The sequence below is a fragment of the Fringilla coelebs genome (assembly GCF_963513975.1).
Source record: "Fringilla coelebs genome assembly, chromosome: 4".
NCBI classification, from domain to species: domain Eukaryota; kingdom Metazoa; phylum Chordata; class Aves; order Passeriformes; family Fringillidae; genus Fringilla; species Fringilla coelebs.
Genome location: NC_140032.1, coordinates 48,231,889 through 48,247,853, shown reverse-complemented (window position 1 = coordinate 48,247,853; position 15,965 = coordinate 48,231,889). Strand labels below are relative to the sequence as shown.

Below are 15,965 nucleotides of genomic sequence, written 5' to 3'. Positions count from 1 at the left end.
AGTGAACTCACTTCAGTAACCCAATTGCTTTAAAGAGACTGATCTTCTGTATTTATGCAAAATTTTGATTTAGTCATAATACTCATTACTGTTCATTACTGTTAGGAAGATTTTAAGTTTACACCCTGTTTTTCCCCGAATAAATTGTTTGTCTGAGCTGTTTTGGCTAAGCTGTTTGTTTCCTTTTTAACCATGCTTTTTGTTAGGCTCCCCTGTGAAGCGTGTTAGGTTCGCTTGCCACACTTCACTTCTCTGGACCTCTGCCTCTTTCTGCTTAGAAAGTGATTTGCCTATCAAGAGGCCAGGACACCATGACTGACTAGTTTTGTCAGATCTGTCCATTTCTTCCTTCCTAGGCATCTGTACTGAGTTAATTTTAAGCTCTGTGAACCAAGGATTTTCAGCCTACCCTAACTTCCATTAAACTTGTTTGTGAGTATGAACTGAAGCTTAATTTTTTTTAAAACTCTTATCTTTGTTACTCCAAGGCAAGTCCTCCATCACGAAACAAAAATCACCAAATAGTATTCTCTCTGGTTCATTTTTTCATTCATTCTTTTACAAATGAGCACAAACAGAAACATAGAGGAAAAGAAAAAAAGGCTCCAGTTCAGCTATAAAAATACTGTCTGAAAATATAAAATTTTAGTGTGAAGCTGCAAATCTATAATGATTCAAAACAGAGACCTAGAAGGAAAATCTTTCCGGTTGCTCATGATGGTCCATTTTTAGGTTCCATTTCTCTCTTGATTTGTGAATTGCCAGACATAAGGTTCTCAAAGAATTCCACAGAAAATATTTCATCTTGGTAATTTCTATGCCCTCTTATTTTATGTTGAAACACACCAATAATGAAAAATCATCTTCCTGTTCTTTTACCTATGCCTCGCTCTCTTGCTTGTCTTTCCTCATTAGCTTTGATATCACAGTGCCATCTACTTGATCAACAGAGTCAGGTTATTTTCCTTAGAAAATTACACGGCTGTAACACTGAAGAAATCAAAGGGCTGCTCCGTTTCCTGGCAAGTTCTCTCTCCTTCTCACCTCCCAGCCCTTTCAAACCAGCACTGCCCTTAGATGTCCCCCTTTGGGAGCTGGCCCAGCTCCAAGCCTATCAGACTTACACAAAGCCCTGGCTGGATAGTGACAGATCCACGGTGCTGCAAGGACAATTCCAGCCCTGCTGACCCTTTTCTCAGCATCCCTTCTCCTCTCTGGCAGGTGTTTCAATTTGAGAGATGGGTCCCCTCTGTAGGCAGAAAACACGTCAGCCTTTTGTGTGTGTAAACTGGAGCAGAGGCTTTGTTTGGAGTAAGAAAGCATCACAGCAGTCGGAGGAGACAGACTGCGTATCTTGAAAGGTTGAGCCATCCCTTCCTAGAAATATCCACAGCCTAGCCTGAGGCCCAGCAGGCATGTACTTTATGAATTTTTCCTACAAATATTTAGACAAGAAACACTGCAGACAGGGCTAAAAGAAATTATCACTGTGCACTTACTTCTAAAGACCTGTTTCTCTACAGGAATCACCAGTCTGGCAAGATCAACAGTAGGAGTGAAGGTGAGACTGCCACACTAAATAACTTTTCACCTGCAAGACAGGCTTTTTTATCTTTTTGTACTATTGAAAGGTGTTTGAAGTTTTTTCCTATGTATATTTCAAAGTAATTTTGATTCATTCATTGTGAAAAATCAGCGTGTAGACTCCGGTTTTACCTGTCCCCAAGCCTTATCTTTTTATTGCTTTTTTCCTCACCTGTCATGCTGTTCTTATCTTACCAGTAATGTTGCAAACAGGTAGACTGTACATACCAGCCACTTCCCTGTGCTCAAAGTCCTTGATGGGCCTTACACAGGATTGTTCTTATCAAAGCCTCCACGTTTTGTCCCTCAGAAGACATCTTTCCTATGACATGTGCATACAGGCTGAGTGACAAGGTACAGGCTTGCTTTTATTTGCACAGAGGCTTCTCTGTATGGAGATGGGGAGCTACAGAGATGTCTGCACTCTTTGCTGTCATGCTTCACCTGTGGGGAAGGTAGGGCAGCTTTCTGCAGCAGTACCATGGTACCTTTCTGCTTCTCCACTGCCTGTCAAATGTGATCTTTTTACATAGGTGAAACTGGGGAAGTCACTCTGCAGCTGCGGACTGAGACTTTCTTTTCCTTGGTGTCTGTGCTGGCCATTGCAGTGAGCAAACTTGGAAATGCCAATCCCATGCCATTGCCACAGGACTCCAGCATTGGTCTGTGCATTGTGCATCCACTCAAAGGGAACAGGCACAGCAGTCAACCCACACCAGTGGTTTTGGTGTAACTTCTGGGATCCTGAGTTATAAAGAAATCTTCTGTAACAGCTGTGAGGTATGACAAGAAAACAAATAACTGTTTGCTTACTTAATGGCCATTAGTCTTTATGGTGCTTCTGGTTCATTTATAGCTCAGGACTGAGATAAAGGTTGGCATTGACCATACAACAATCAGCTCTTGTATGTGGCCAATACAGTTGCTGGGGAACACAATGCCAATATTTTCTGTGTTGACACCAGCACCTGTTCTGTTTCTTAAGCAGGGTGGCTTCTGTGTAAATAACTCCTTTGAGTGTTTGCATCAACTGGATTCCAGTTTGCTCTGTGGAATTGAGCATAACAGAGTAGTAAAAGAGATTTCTGCATTCATTGTAAAAAGAGCATCTTGTCCACATAGATACCATATATTCCTCTTGTCTTATGGATTAGTGACTTTGGTACTGTTTTCCCATCAGTTGCTAATGGGGCCAGAAGAGAGCAGGAATAATCTGAAATTGAGAGAGGATTGCTCATACTGTTGTGAGTGGCAATGAAAGCTTCACACACAGTTCTGACCCATGCTTTCTGTGGCATTTTGTTATAGTCAGTAAAGGTCAGCAAACAGTAAGAAGAGTTTATAGGGGGTCTTGCTCAAATGCACATCTGACTGTTTTTATGTAATCCTTCTGCTGATTGCACAGGCATAGCCCACTGGTGTAAATGCATGATGGGAATTAATGTGATGGATAAACCCGGTTGTCTCTCAAATCTCCCTCCAAAGGGGATGGGGAAGCCACCAGTCTTGAACATGTCCCACTCATTTGAATATCACAGAAGATATGATATTTTCAGCTTTTCCTATGTTGGGTGGCACAGAGGAGATATTTTAACATTGCAATAAGTTCTCATCTACATTCTAAACTGTGGTGTAGGCCTGCTTTGGGCTCCTGGCTTTCTCCAAAATAATGCTGCTGGCTAAAGCCATGTAAACCATTCCAAGTGCAACAGCAGCAACAACTACAGCTGGCTTTCCCCATAACAATTTTGTTGCTGAATGAACACATACTTTTTACCCCTTGTGACTGAGTTGAAGAGGAAGAGGAAGACAACTTTTGCATGTGGGGAGATTGCTGTTGTAATAAACACCTGAGCAAACCATACCTACAGGATTTACCATATCCTGTCTTGGCTGTAACTCTGCACATGTGCCAGAACTTACAATGCAAAAAATTCTATTAAGTTTGTTCTTCCACTTTCACCCGGCCAAAATACATTCCCCAGTTCGTCCCCAAACCATTTTAATTTAAATAAATATAATGAAATCTCATCTAAAATGATGTGACCTCTGTTTTCTGAGAAGCATGGCACTGAAATCCTGGCAGGGAGAGATACCTTCTCTGGGTAATTCTGGCCTAAGCAGCCATCAGCCCTACCCACAGCTGCTCATATGTGCCCTGCGTCATCCCCTGCCTCATGCTGCCACAACTGCTTCCTTAGCTGGATGAGGAACTAATCAGAAGCACAGATCCAGATGGAAAATAGCCCAGGGAAAAGGGGCGAGGGAAGGAGTTTTCTGCCAGATCAGTTCCTCCATCTAATCTCAAATGTGTGTGTTTACACCCTGCAGCCACAATGGGAACAAATTCATCTGGGGAAGGGGGGCAGTCAGGGTGGTGACTGTTTAAACCAGTTTTACCACCCTCGATGAATACCAAGCTATTGCTTCAAATAAAAGCTCCTCCCAAAGTCCCCAGTGTAAGGAAATTGTCTGATTGATTTCCCTAACTCCCACTTTAGTCTGTGTACTACTTGTTGCTAGAGCTTTGATGCTTGTCACAAGTGTGTCACCAGTCTGTCCCTGCCTACGCCTCTCCCTGCTGTCACCACTGCTTTGCCTTTCAAGGAACTTTTGTGGTCTGACTTGCAGAATAAAGAGTTTCTTAGGAAATATCAAAGAGGAGGCAGGACGTAACACATGAATTGCCTATGTAATATGTGACTTCTCTGTGTGAGCACAAAGTCTTCCCAGTATTCCCCTCACCACTTTATTCCTCTGCCAGGCTGTGTTTGGGCTGGACACTTTGTGCAGCACTGGCATGGTGCTGCAATTTGACGTAGTTTATTGCTTAACAGTTTCATAACCTCCTATTTTCACTACTGGATAGAAATGAAGGGCTTTGATGAGGAGATTGCATTAGGACCCGTTTTGTAGAGAAAAACAAAACTTGGAAATGAGGTTACACTACTACGTCTCATCCCAGCTTGTTTTTTACTAGACAGTCCTTCAGGGACATAGCGTGGCAGAGCTAAAGCCAAACGCTCTGCCAGCCTCTGTCAGAGGGATATTCGTTGTGTCCCCTGGCAGATGCTGTGGCAATAATTGTGCGTGAGACTGACACCGATTAGGCTGCACCCCGGGGCTCCCACCAGGCATTTCCTACAGCAGTGAGGGCTGCAGGGTTGGGTATCACAGCAGCAGCAGTGATTGCTACTGATGGCTGTTGGGGCTCTTCCCAGGATAAGTCCGGTCCAAGCTTAGATGCCAACAACTCCTGCTGTTTTGACATGAGCTTGATTAGACTGGCGCTACAGAGGATCACTAGAGAGTACATGTATGCCAGGGGCCATTGCTAACAGACAGGATAATAAGATCTCTTCCAGGGGCTAATCCAGAGGTATTATGAACAGGTATTTTGGTGTCCACTCCCCTAGCTATCACAGCCTGGTGGTTGGCTGTGGTATCCTTCACAGGTCCTTGGCAGGCTTTCGCCTTGGCTTTGGCCCCTCTGTTTGTAGTGTAGAGCGGGACAGAGCCTAGTTTGAGACAAGCAACAGCTCCACGCTGCTTCCTACCTCCCGGAGGGGCTTTTGTGTCCTTCTCAGCCCTTTCCTTCATTGTCCTGGGGGATTGGTCGCCTCTCAAACCTGCAGATCCAGAGTTTCCAGCCCAAATGCTACACCCGTCAGTGGGGTCAGGAGACTGGCAGATACAACTTGATACGCAAGGAGCCGAGATCCTGACCAGGCTGCCGGAGCGAGGGCCGAGTGGGTGGCGGGCCTCCCCTTTGCACTGGCCTTGTTCTCTGCTTCCACCTGCCCGGCAGCGCAGAGAGGGAAGGGGTCTGCCGTGCCACGCTCGGGCACCTCCCTGCCAGAGCCGGGAGGAGGCAATTCCCGCCCCTCTGTGTCGGCACCCCCGGCCCTGCGGCGGGGTGAGGAGCGTGCCCTGCAGCAGGGAGAGGGCCCGGGAATGGCTGCGGTTTGGGGCTGGCTCCGAAAGCGGCCCCGCCAGGCGCGCTTGCACAAGGGGCAGGTGAATGCAAACGCTGCCCGGGGCGGCAGCTTCCCGGGGGTGGAGCTGCTCCGGCACAGGTGGCAGGGCTGAGCCCGGGGCCCTGCGGAGCCTGGCGAGCCCTGCTGCAAACCCAAGCCCAAAGCAACCAGCCTTCACCCGGGCAGGGAGGTCACCTCCCTGAATATCGAGCTATTGTCCCCCTCCACCAGCAGCGCGCAAGGCTGACCGTGGAGAGAATGGACTGTCCGGGGAAGGAAGGCACCGGGGGAAGGAAGAGGAATTTGACCCTGCTTAGGAACAAGCTGTACATGGGCCAGAGAAGAAGGACGGAGCCCGTGGTGGAGAGCACCACCACCTCCGGGGACCACGGCAACTTGAGGAGGAGTCAGTCCGACAGGACAGAGTACAGCCAGAAATTGCAAGGTACTGGGGAAGCTGGTTTGGTGCTCTGCGGCCAGGGATGCTCTGAGCTGGGGTGGTGTCTCCATGCCCTCCAGGCTGCAGCCTTCAGATAAAGAAGGCAATGGCAGGCTCTGCCCCCCCCCCCCCACCAGCTGGAATGAGCGATGGCCCCCCCTCAGCCTTGCCCCCCACCTCCAGATTGTGACATGTTTCCCCTAATTTTTCTAAATGGTGTTTTGTAGACGGGACACAAAATATAATTGAAGGTTTTGGCGAGTGTCTGCAAAACTCGTATGCTACCAAAATCTTTCTCATCCACCAGAATTCATTTGCAACACAAACAGTAATGTGAAAATGGTATGGCTCCATCCTATCTGTCTTTGGCTGTCATATTAAGCAGGGTATGTGCCAAGTCATTAGAAGCATCAAGGACTTTTTTTTTTCTCAATTAAAAATATTGCGGTCTATAAACTGTTGCATAGATTGTACAAGCCTGAACTAAAGTATGTCCAAATACATGTTCGGATGGATATACTGATGCAAATTATACCATTCTGTGATTATGGAGAGAGAGCTGCTTTTCAAATAACCAAATTGCATATGAACCACAAATTGTAGTAAAGTATGTCAGTACTGGGTTTGTCAATCAAAAATTAAATGTGATGCCACAAACTGAGAGAAAGCATGAAGAATGTGAATAGCAGTTTCTGGGAGTGCTCTGGAGCACCAACTGATGAATTTCTGTGGGTTTCCAGGGTCTTGAACAACAGGGTTTGAGTATTATTATACCATAAGTGTGTATTACTAATAGTGCTATAACTGCTTAGTGGCAGTCATTCTTGCAACCATAATCCTTTATGAGGAAATAAAATAGAAAAATACTTTGGATTGCTGTATTGTGGTTTTGATGCACTTAATTAGGAAGTAGCATTGCTTCAGAGAGACAATAAAAGCAGAAAATAAAATAATAAGCCTGAAAATAATAGGTTTTCTATGGGGACTGCATATGCTGAGAACAGAGAGGTTCATCAATTGTGCTATTCCCTCCTCATGATAGCTAATCAATGAGAAAGTGAAAAATACTCAGGTCAGGCCCACGATTCAGGAATCTGGCAGGGGTGTTTCAGGGCAAAAACACGGATCGCTGTGGCAAGCTTATGGCACTCGTCCCATCAAAAGAGCAGATTTTAACTCCTAAATGGAGTTGGCCTCACCTGGTCAAGGTTATCAGGGACGTATCCAGCAAAAAGGTGTGAAATCTTTCTCTCCTGTGTCAGCCGCATTCAAGCCATGAATATCTCCTTTTTAAAATCTGAAGCCGAGGCGGTGGGGAAGCCCAGGAAGTCATGGCAGAGCCTGAGGTTGTGTTTATGGCAGCAGTCCAAGGAGACAGTAAATCCAGCTTTACAGCTCCTGCCACATGCTGAGAGTGCCACGGCCACGTCTTGCAAAGCACGGGCTGGTATCAGCTCGCTCTGTTTGCTTGCGTTTGTTTGAGAAAAACAGTGATGGGTTAAAAAGGTACCTGCAGGCTTTGCATTGGATTAGAAATTGCCTGTCCTCAGAGTGAAAATACAAAGGAAGTAGAAATTCCTATAAAGTATATTTGCAGTCACCACAGAATTGCAGTTGTGTGCCAAGGCCTGACCTGGATCAAATTTTTTTGAGGAAGATGTGCCTGAATGTGATAACGATCACGGATCCCGGACCTAGTGTGCTGCCTGCCAACACTGACGCTGTGCTGTGCTTGTACACCTTTGTGCTCTGCGTTTTTCTCGTAGCACTAGGATGCAAAGCAGCTTACAGCAAGGAAGTGGTTTTGTTAGCACAAAGCTTTTGAGTTTTCCATTCTTGTTAAGAAAACCAGCAGCTCTGTTGGTGGCAGCTTGTTTGGTGTGTGTGTCACCTGGTCGGGACTTTCTGATCACCCTAGAGTGGTAAATGCTTTGTAAAAAGATACAAATGGTAATTTGCACTTGCTTCCAATACGATTTGTGGGAAAAGCTTTGTGTTTAGTTGCCTCTCCCTTCTATTGGCTTCTGTTAATATGCTCTCTAACACATAATCTGCAGCCCTGGGGTAGCTATTAGCGCAGACAAGGATGTGTAGGACACAGAGATGCAAGCCTGCAGAAGGAAATCTCCCATAAGTGGGGCGAGTTCCCACCGGGGCTGCAGGACCCTGCTCTGTGCTAGTGGCAGGCAGCCTAGCTTAGGACCACGGTGTCTTTGCACACCCCGGCGCCTGCATCAGCGTTGCAGTACATTTGTGCAGAGTGAAGCGCCGGCCAGGCACCGCTCAAGGGCCCTTCCAGCCCCCTGCATTCTCTAAAGCTTTCCCTGAGTTGGAACCGGGCTGTTGCCCTCCGCAGCGATTCCTAGCAGCTCTGAAGTATATGCTCAAAATGCAGCTCGGTATGGTGGAAATAGAGGCCCCCAAATAAAAGCCTGTGAAGAAAACAAAATAGAAAGCCCAAGAGAGCAAGCAGTCAGGCATAAAAACTCCTAAGAATTCAATTTCTGCGCTTGGATTTCTTTTAAGTTTTGTTTTATACAGTAGACCAATGTTTTATATGAAGAGTGAGAAGGAGCCTTTCTCACTCTAGATCTCCAGAGTAATCGAAGTGGTTTGTTCTGCCAGTCTACAAACAGCAGTGCACAATAGCATTGCCAAGGGTGAAAACTTCTGCAAGTATTTTTCGCTTTAAAATTAAGGATTCGTTAAGACACAAGAAAGCATTTTCATGGTTAATGACTAAAGTAGATGCATCTATTCAATAGCTTATCTGGTGTGAATGGTCGTGCAACATTTCCTGACTTTACTCCTTTTAAAAAGGAAATAAGATGCAAAGTAACTATTATATTCTCAAGAAGCTTGGCAAGCATTCATGCCTGTACTTCAGCTCATCCTGTGAGATAACCAAATGCCTCCCATCCCATTTTAGATAGAGGAAAATAAGGTGATTGCCATCAAATGCCAGGTTCATGATAAAACCATGCAGTCATTTAGAACTCAGATTACACTTGCATACTTGGAAGAGTCCAGGAATACCTTGATCAGGCCATATATATTTCTTCCATCAACTGGACATTGCTTTGCTGAAGAGGGAAGAGTGGGTTTGAGGAAGAGATATTCACTAGCATCTGTGGTGGAGATGCAGAAATAATATCAAGGATCATTATAAGAGCTAAGGCAGAGCTCCTGTGACATTTCTATGCATTGCTCTGCTCTACATTCACTAGAAAATTCAGCAAGTATGTTCTTTCAAGAGGAATGAAGAAGTTGCAAAACAAAAAGTGATATTTAGCATCTCTATTTTCAAATGTATTATCTATAGCTGGTTAGCTGGTATGAGTTATCTTTTCTAAAGTGAAAATCCATCAGTGGCAGCTTTAGAAGTAACTATATTAATATTTATGTATTGTATGAATGTTGGGATCAGTCTTTGAATTAACCCAAAACTTCCAGTCTGTGAGTACCTGTGCATTTCGATAAAAGGGGTTTGTTTGATGCAGTTATTGGGACACAAATGTTTGCAAGATCAGGGCAGATTAGTGTACAGTGTGTCATGGGGATAGATGCTATTAACTAAAAGGGGCACATCATGAAAAGGCATCTGAAGCATAGTTCACTGTCTGTTAAGTTTTGGGCAGGTTGCTGGTTTTTTTGTTAATAATTATATGCCAAACTTGTGCTTGCTGTGAAAAATGAGCTACAGAAAGTGGTGAGTTTCCTGAAGGAATCAGAGATCACGTTTTCAGTGCTCAGCAAAACAATTAATGCCTCAAAAAAGCACCTTGTCTTAAAATTTTTACATATTAACTCCCTTACAATTTTGGCTGTGAATGGGTCTACTGCCCTGGTAAATGATTTGCACACACTTCAATTTGAAATGCATCAGGGACGTACCTGTATTAGATAGTGATTGAAATCACACAGCTACCACAATACACTGCCTCAGAGCTCATGTCTGAACCCTGAATGCCGTGTGCTTTCTCTGTCTGATGTAGTTATGAGAAATAACACCAGATATTCTGCACCAGATGATGCAGAAACCAGCAAAATTATACAAATTCTTGGAAAGCTACCATCCCTTGGTGTACAAGAGCCCAGCCAGAGGCAACTCATCCACCTTTGCTCCATCTCAAGCAGGGCACTGTTCTCCATCCCAGCCTCCCCCCTGCCTGCAGAGCACACCACTCCTTCCTGCACGGGCTGCCCATGCTGTCAGCTTCTTGCACCTCCCACCAGGTATAAAGATCCCCTGTGCCACTCCCCAGTTCCTTATTTGCTTTGTGCTAGCTTTCTACGGACTACAATGCCGATAATATCTTATTTCACTGCAGAATGTATTGATCCGTGGAGCGGCTGGCTCGCTAAAGTACAGTAAGGAGTAAAATTTCAGGTTATTTCCTGACGTGCAGGAGATGGCTCGATGAAAATTCTCCCTCCTGTGCCCTGGGATGAGAAGTCACGATCTAACAAATACTTCTAATTTCTCCCATGCAAATTTAGTCTCGGAGGATCTGATTCTATTAACTTGTGCTGCAATAAAGCTGGAGTTATTCCTTGAACTTATTGCGGCGTCTGTCAGGGAAGTGAGCTCATCTTTTCAGAGCAGAATCCATTTTGTGCCGCAGTGTTTGCACAGCACTTAGCACAACCAAGCCCTGCTGTGGGGCTGAGGACTCTTAGGAGCTACCACAGGAGAACTGGGAACTGCAGTCGAAGGGAAGGCTGGGACACAAGGAGGGTTATGGATCCTCCTCTGAGCATATTAGCAAACATTTTATTAATTGGGATACTTTGCTTTGTGGGCCACGGTTCATACAGCTTATCCATGCCAAATCTTGAGGTGCTTGTGTCCTGGAGGAAGCAGTTCAGGTACAGCCCTTCCTCAGCTCCTGCTCTATTAACATATTAGCTCAGTGCCACAGGGGTGGTGTATTTATACCAGTATGTGACACCCTGGGAAGGTTTATTTGTAAGTATTGGAGCTAACAATGAGGGCATTCTTCTGTCACCTGATGATAAGCTTTCTTCCCTTCCACCACGGTCACATGGGAGCTCTCTGTAGTCCTGTCAGCACACACATAATTAGAGCGGTCTGCTGTCAAGGAATTGAAGAAAGAACCTGCACGTTGAATGTAAATATTCTTTGTACCTTATGGAACAGAAAAATGATCAAAGATTGAATGACCTAATTGCGCGGAAGTCTCTGATGCAGATTTTATAAGCAAACCTGTTGCCCAGGAATACGGGTGCAAGGTCATTCTGGTCCTGCAGTCTTTTCTTCCTGGGTTCAGAAAAGGGGCTTTTTGCATGTGTTACTCACAGTCTGTGCACAGCAAACCCGCTCCTGAACAATGCTGCTGTCATGGGTCTCTCAGTAAAAGAAAAAAGAGGTTTTCCTCAAGCCCCTCCCAATATTTTTCTATTTTCAATGCCCTTGGTCTTCAGTGGCCCAATTTGCACCATGTTTGCTCCGTATTGTTGCACTGTAAGAACTCTGGTGGGAGCTGTAAGGACACCCAGTGTGGTCCCTCACAAAGGGAGGTGCATCTGGAGTAAACCTCTGGTGTGTTATCTAACGTGGTGTGCTTCATCTGCACATAGAGTCGCACTCTGTCTTTCCCCACTGCTTGTCCTGTTTCAAGTTCCCTCACTTCCATGGATCTCAGTGTCTCAGTGCCCTGCAGCCTTCCCAGCTCCTGCAGTGGATGCAGGCGTGTAGAGAACAGAGCCAGAGCGACAGCATGAGGAAGGAGAGGAAAGCTGCCACAGCAGCAGTCTCTGGACTTGGCTGCCTGCATTTCATTCCCAAATCCAGCTGATAAAAGTCGGTGTACATTCCCCTGTGTAATTGCTAGGTTATCTGAGGGTAAAGGCTATCTGAGGACTTGCTTTCACAGAGGAATAATTTATTCAGGGTGATACAAAACTCGTGTTTAACCTGTGAAAACACAGTAACTCTGTAATTTGTTTGTTATACCTTGATAACTTATGCCTTCACCAGTCCCTTGTGCCAGGCAAAATCCTTGTATCTGCACAGTGCGAGTGCAGAACTCATGTTCCTTTGGCATCTTTCAAATGCTGCCTAGGTAACAAAAAGGTCTGTAACTCACTCCGTGCACCAGCATCACTCTACTTGTTCCTATATTCTGTGCTATTTCCTTTGGTTCCACATGGGAAGCACTGGATGGGGAGAAATCTGGGTGCCCACACCAAGACCAAACAAAATATCCAGTCAGAGCATCTTACCCGGGAGGAAGGATGGATAGAACAGACCTCTTGGAGCTGCTCACTCTCTAGGCATGAAAACCAGGGAGATTTATGCACAGAGATCTGCAGGAGATTTATGCAGAGATCAGCTGCTACGGCTGCTCCTCCAGTCACTTGCTGTGGGTCCCTGTAGCAAGCAAGTAAAATGTAAGGAATGTTTCTCCATTACCTCTTCAAAGATTAAGGTTTGAAAATTAAAGTATTAAGTTACCTTTAACAAAAACTTTAGAAACTGCTTTATTTTAGAAAATGAGGCATCCTGTTGAAAGTTATTCCTAGAGCTTTTAGTTGATACATTAAACGAGCAGCAGATTTTTGTTTCACCAGAGCAGCCAGCAGCAAACTTTTGATACATTAGGCGAGGGAGCAGCAAAATTTTTGATACAGCAAGGAGCCAACCAATGAACTTCATGAAGTGGATGTGACCATTGCCGCTCTCAAAACCCTCTGGAAAAGCAAACTCCTAAGCTGTCACTGGGGGTTGCGCTGCAAAAATCTACACAGCGCTGGAACTTTTGCTGTCTGTGCTGTCCTTCGCTGTCCTGGCTGTTCCAATGAGGCTGCCCATGCTCCCCATCCCGCTCTGGTCCTGCTGCTGTGGCGCTGCTCCCTCGCTGGGTCCCTGGGCTGCTCTGGGAGACACTTCATCGGAGACAGACCCGCTGAACCCACGCGGATCTCCAGCTATAAGCCAGCGCTGGACCCATGGTGGTGGTAACCCCTTTCCTGTGCTTCTTGTAATTATTCTGACATTCTCCTACTCTTCTGGTTTTCTCTCTTTCTTCCCTCTTTTATGAAGAGCGCATTATCGTTCTGGATCCCAACATTTAACCTCGTTTGTCTTTTAATCTTCCTTACAGGTATGTTTAGAGCCTGGTTCCTTTCTGCAGTTGTGGATTGAGGCAAACCTGCCTCTCCTCCCTTTAAGCAGATTGAACAGTTCCCCAACACCTTCCCAGGGCATAGAAGAGAGCTTCTACATTTGCACATTTCAAACTCTGTTCCTTCATGCTCTCACCACATTGTGGGATGTCTCCATCTGGGGGACATCTTTAGACTTCACACTTGCAAGAAATTGTTTTTGTAAGATATATGGCTTCTTTGTCCTTGTCATCACATAATGAACCTCTTGTTTCATGCAACTAGAGCCGTGTACTTCAATACACGGTTGAAAAACCTAAGTCATCTCCAAAGGAATGTCCTCCAGAAAGGCAATTCCTGCAGATAGCTGACATCACAAAAGCATTAATTACAAACATTGCCTTCTACTTTTTATTTTTATGTCTAGTAAAAGTACCAGTTAGTTTTTTTGTAAACTGGGCTTAAGATGCAATGGTTTAACCATCTATTCAACAGACTATTTTTTCATTTTTCTATACCTGGTATCTCTGAGGACAAATGAGTCAAATTCTTACTGTAGCAGTTAATCCTCAGCGATGTCTTTTCCTGCTAATCCTCTCTTCAACTGTTTCAGGGCTGGTACACATTACCAGGTAGAAATGAGTCTGATTATATTCCAGATATGCTCTCACTGTTTGTGCATTCATTAAACTTGCACTTACTCCACAAGGATTTCAGCAAACTACTAATGTTCTCAGACTGGTCAAAAGCAATCAGCTGAACATGCAATCATACGTTTTGGCTGTAATCATCACTTCAAGACCTTGCTGTTGCATTCTATAGAGACAGATATGCCTGAAATGAAAAAGTGAACATATTGAGTGAAAATGGAAAATTATATTACATTTAACTAAAGGAAACATTTATTTAAAAAACATGTTTTCTATAAGGAAACATAATCTAAATTATATTTCTCGTGATTACTTCTTCCTGTTGAGAATAATTTTTCTTTCCCGGAATTATTCTCTATCATGCAATAATGATAATAGATGAGCCCTGACATAATTCAAGAATCAAATTTGATCAGGGCTATCTAATGACACAAACTGAAAGAACAGCCTCTCAAGGGACTGTGACTTCCAGCCTGAAGTGAAATACAGTGGCTTTATTTTGCTCATAAAATGGCCTTCCCTGCCACCAATATAAAAGATTAGAAAGTTTTTTTATACAGCATCTTGTGTTTACCTTAAAATTCCATCTGATATCATAACATCTGTGTCTGAGACAAAACTAAACTTCTGAATTCTTCCTCTCTGTGCTTTCTCAGGAGTTGCCCTGAACTCTTCACACACAGTTACATGCATGCAAACAGTTTCATACCCAATCTCAAGAAAAATCCTGATTTTGGTACAGAAGTGAAATAGAAATGGCTTGTTCATATGGTTCCTTGTGAATTGATAAATGCGGTTACATACTGCAAGATTTTAGAATAAAAAGTGCCTGCTGCTTTAGCCTGTCAGCAGCAGAAAAGGTGGTCCTGTTCTGCAGCCCTAGCAGTAAATTTCTCCGAGGGAGTTGTGAAGTGATACTGGTACCAGTTTTGCTCCCCTCCTCACTAAGAGCAGAGTCTATGATATTCATCACACAGCACCTTTAGTGCATGAGCTCTGCAGCAGCACGAACTCATCAGTGCAAGGTTAAGCCTAAAATTCTTTTGATAGCAAAGGCCTTGCAGAGGGGAGACATTCTCTTCATGTTTCCATTTCATTGTCTCTGTACAAACTCGAGGACAAAATGTTCATGCCTGTGTTATACACAAACTTCAAGGCTAAAAAGTCCAAGCTGAAAAGTGTATCTAAATACAAAAAAGATTGAGAAAACAGCTCCCCTACTCCTCTGCCTTCCATTCCCCCACCCAGATTTGTTTAGGTTCTTGGTCCTCACTGTTTAAAACTAGTGGTGTAGAGACAGACATACTGTCCCAAAAGCAGCTATTTAAAACTATCTGTGGTCACATCAGTCTCACTTGAAAACCTGTTGGGAGAGTCATTAATAAAAAACCTGTCCTTTCTGAGTATCAGTGGTCAGCATAATTGTAGAAGATATGGGCGAAGATGATATATTTGATTAATTGTATTTTACATCTCTTGTTGGAGGATGGCTCAAAGCCCTCTGTCCTGAATGCTGCTTGGCTCCCACAAGTCCAGCTGTGGGCTGTGTTGTGTTCTACCCCCTTGGCTGGTGTTGTATGGGTGAGTTGTGCTGTTAGACACTCACTGGAGGGCTCACGACCTTACCCTTAACAATCAATTCAAAAAACTGCAATATCATCAGTGAGCAAAGCGCCTGATAACTGCTTTTTTTTACCTCCTTCAGTACAGTCTGCACAAGTAGCTGACTTGAAGGTGTCTGTCAGTGGAGATTCCCATCCTTTGCTGCTGAGCAATAAAAGCCAGGGCTGTCAAAGCTCAGCCTGAGTGATGCAGACTTGAGCACACTAATGATATGTCCATCTTTGTTGGTACTCTGCACCATCTTGTGGCTAGCAGAAAAACACCAGAATAGCCTCTGAAATCTTCCACTTGGGTCTTTTTTGGTTTTGTTTTTGGGTTTTGTGTGTGTGTTTCTTAATGAAAAATATGGATTGTCAGTGCCCTTTTTACAGCTGAGATGGATCTCTTCAGGCTGGCTTACAGACCAGCAAGTGGGAAGACCATCATTACAGATAAGTAGGTTGTGTGCAGGTCCTGCAATGTACATAAATTACCCATCTGTAGAAGAGTCACTTGCATTTTCCTGCATTTGAAACACATCAGGTATCCTAGGTGTTAAGTACTGAAAAACAGTGAGGAATGTCC

The 15,965-nt window shown here is 44.4% G+C and overlaps 1 protein-coding gene across 1 annotated transcript in view; it reads left to right on the top strand.

The window, feature by feature from the left end:
* Positions 1-5,828: 5,828 nt before the first annotated feature.
* ARHGEF38 (Rho guanine nucleotide exchange factor 38) overlaps positions 5,829-15,965 on the top strand; it is a gene marked incomplete at its 3' end in the record, with an annotated part of 36,053 nt that continues 25,916 nt past the window's right edge. The window contains exon 1 of the mRNA XM_084204530.1: positions 5,829-6,006. Within this exon, the coding sequence (XP_084060656.1) occupies positions 5,892-6,006 (115 nt within the window). The 5' untranslated portion in view covers positions 5,829-5,891. The remainder of the gene's footprint in view (positions 6,007-15,965) is intronic.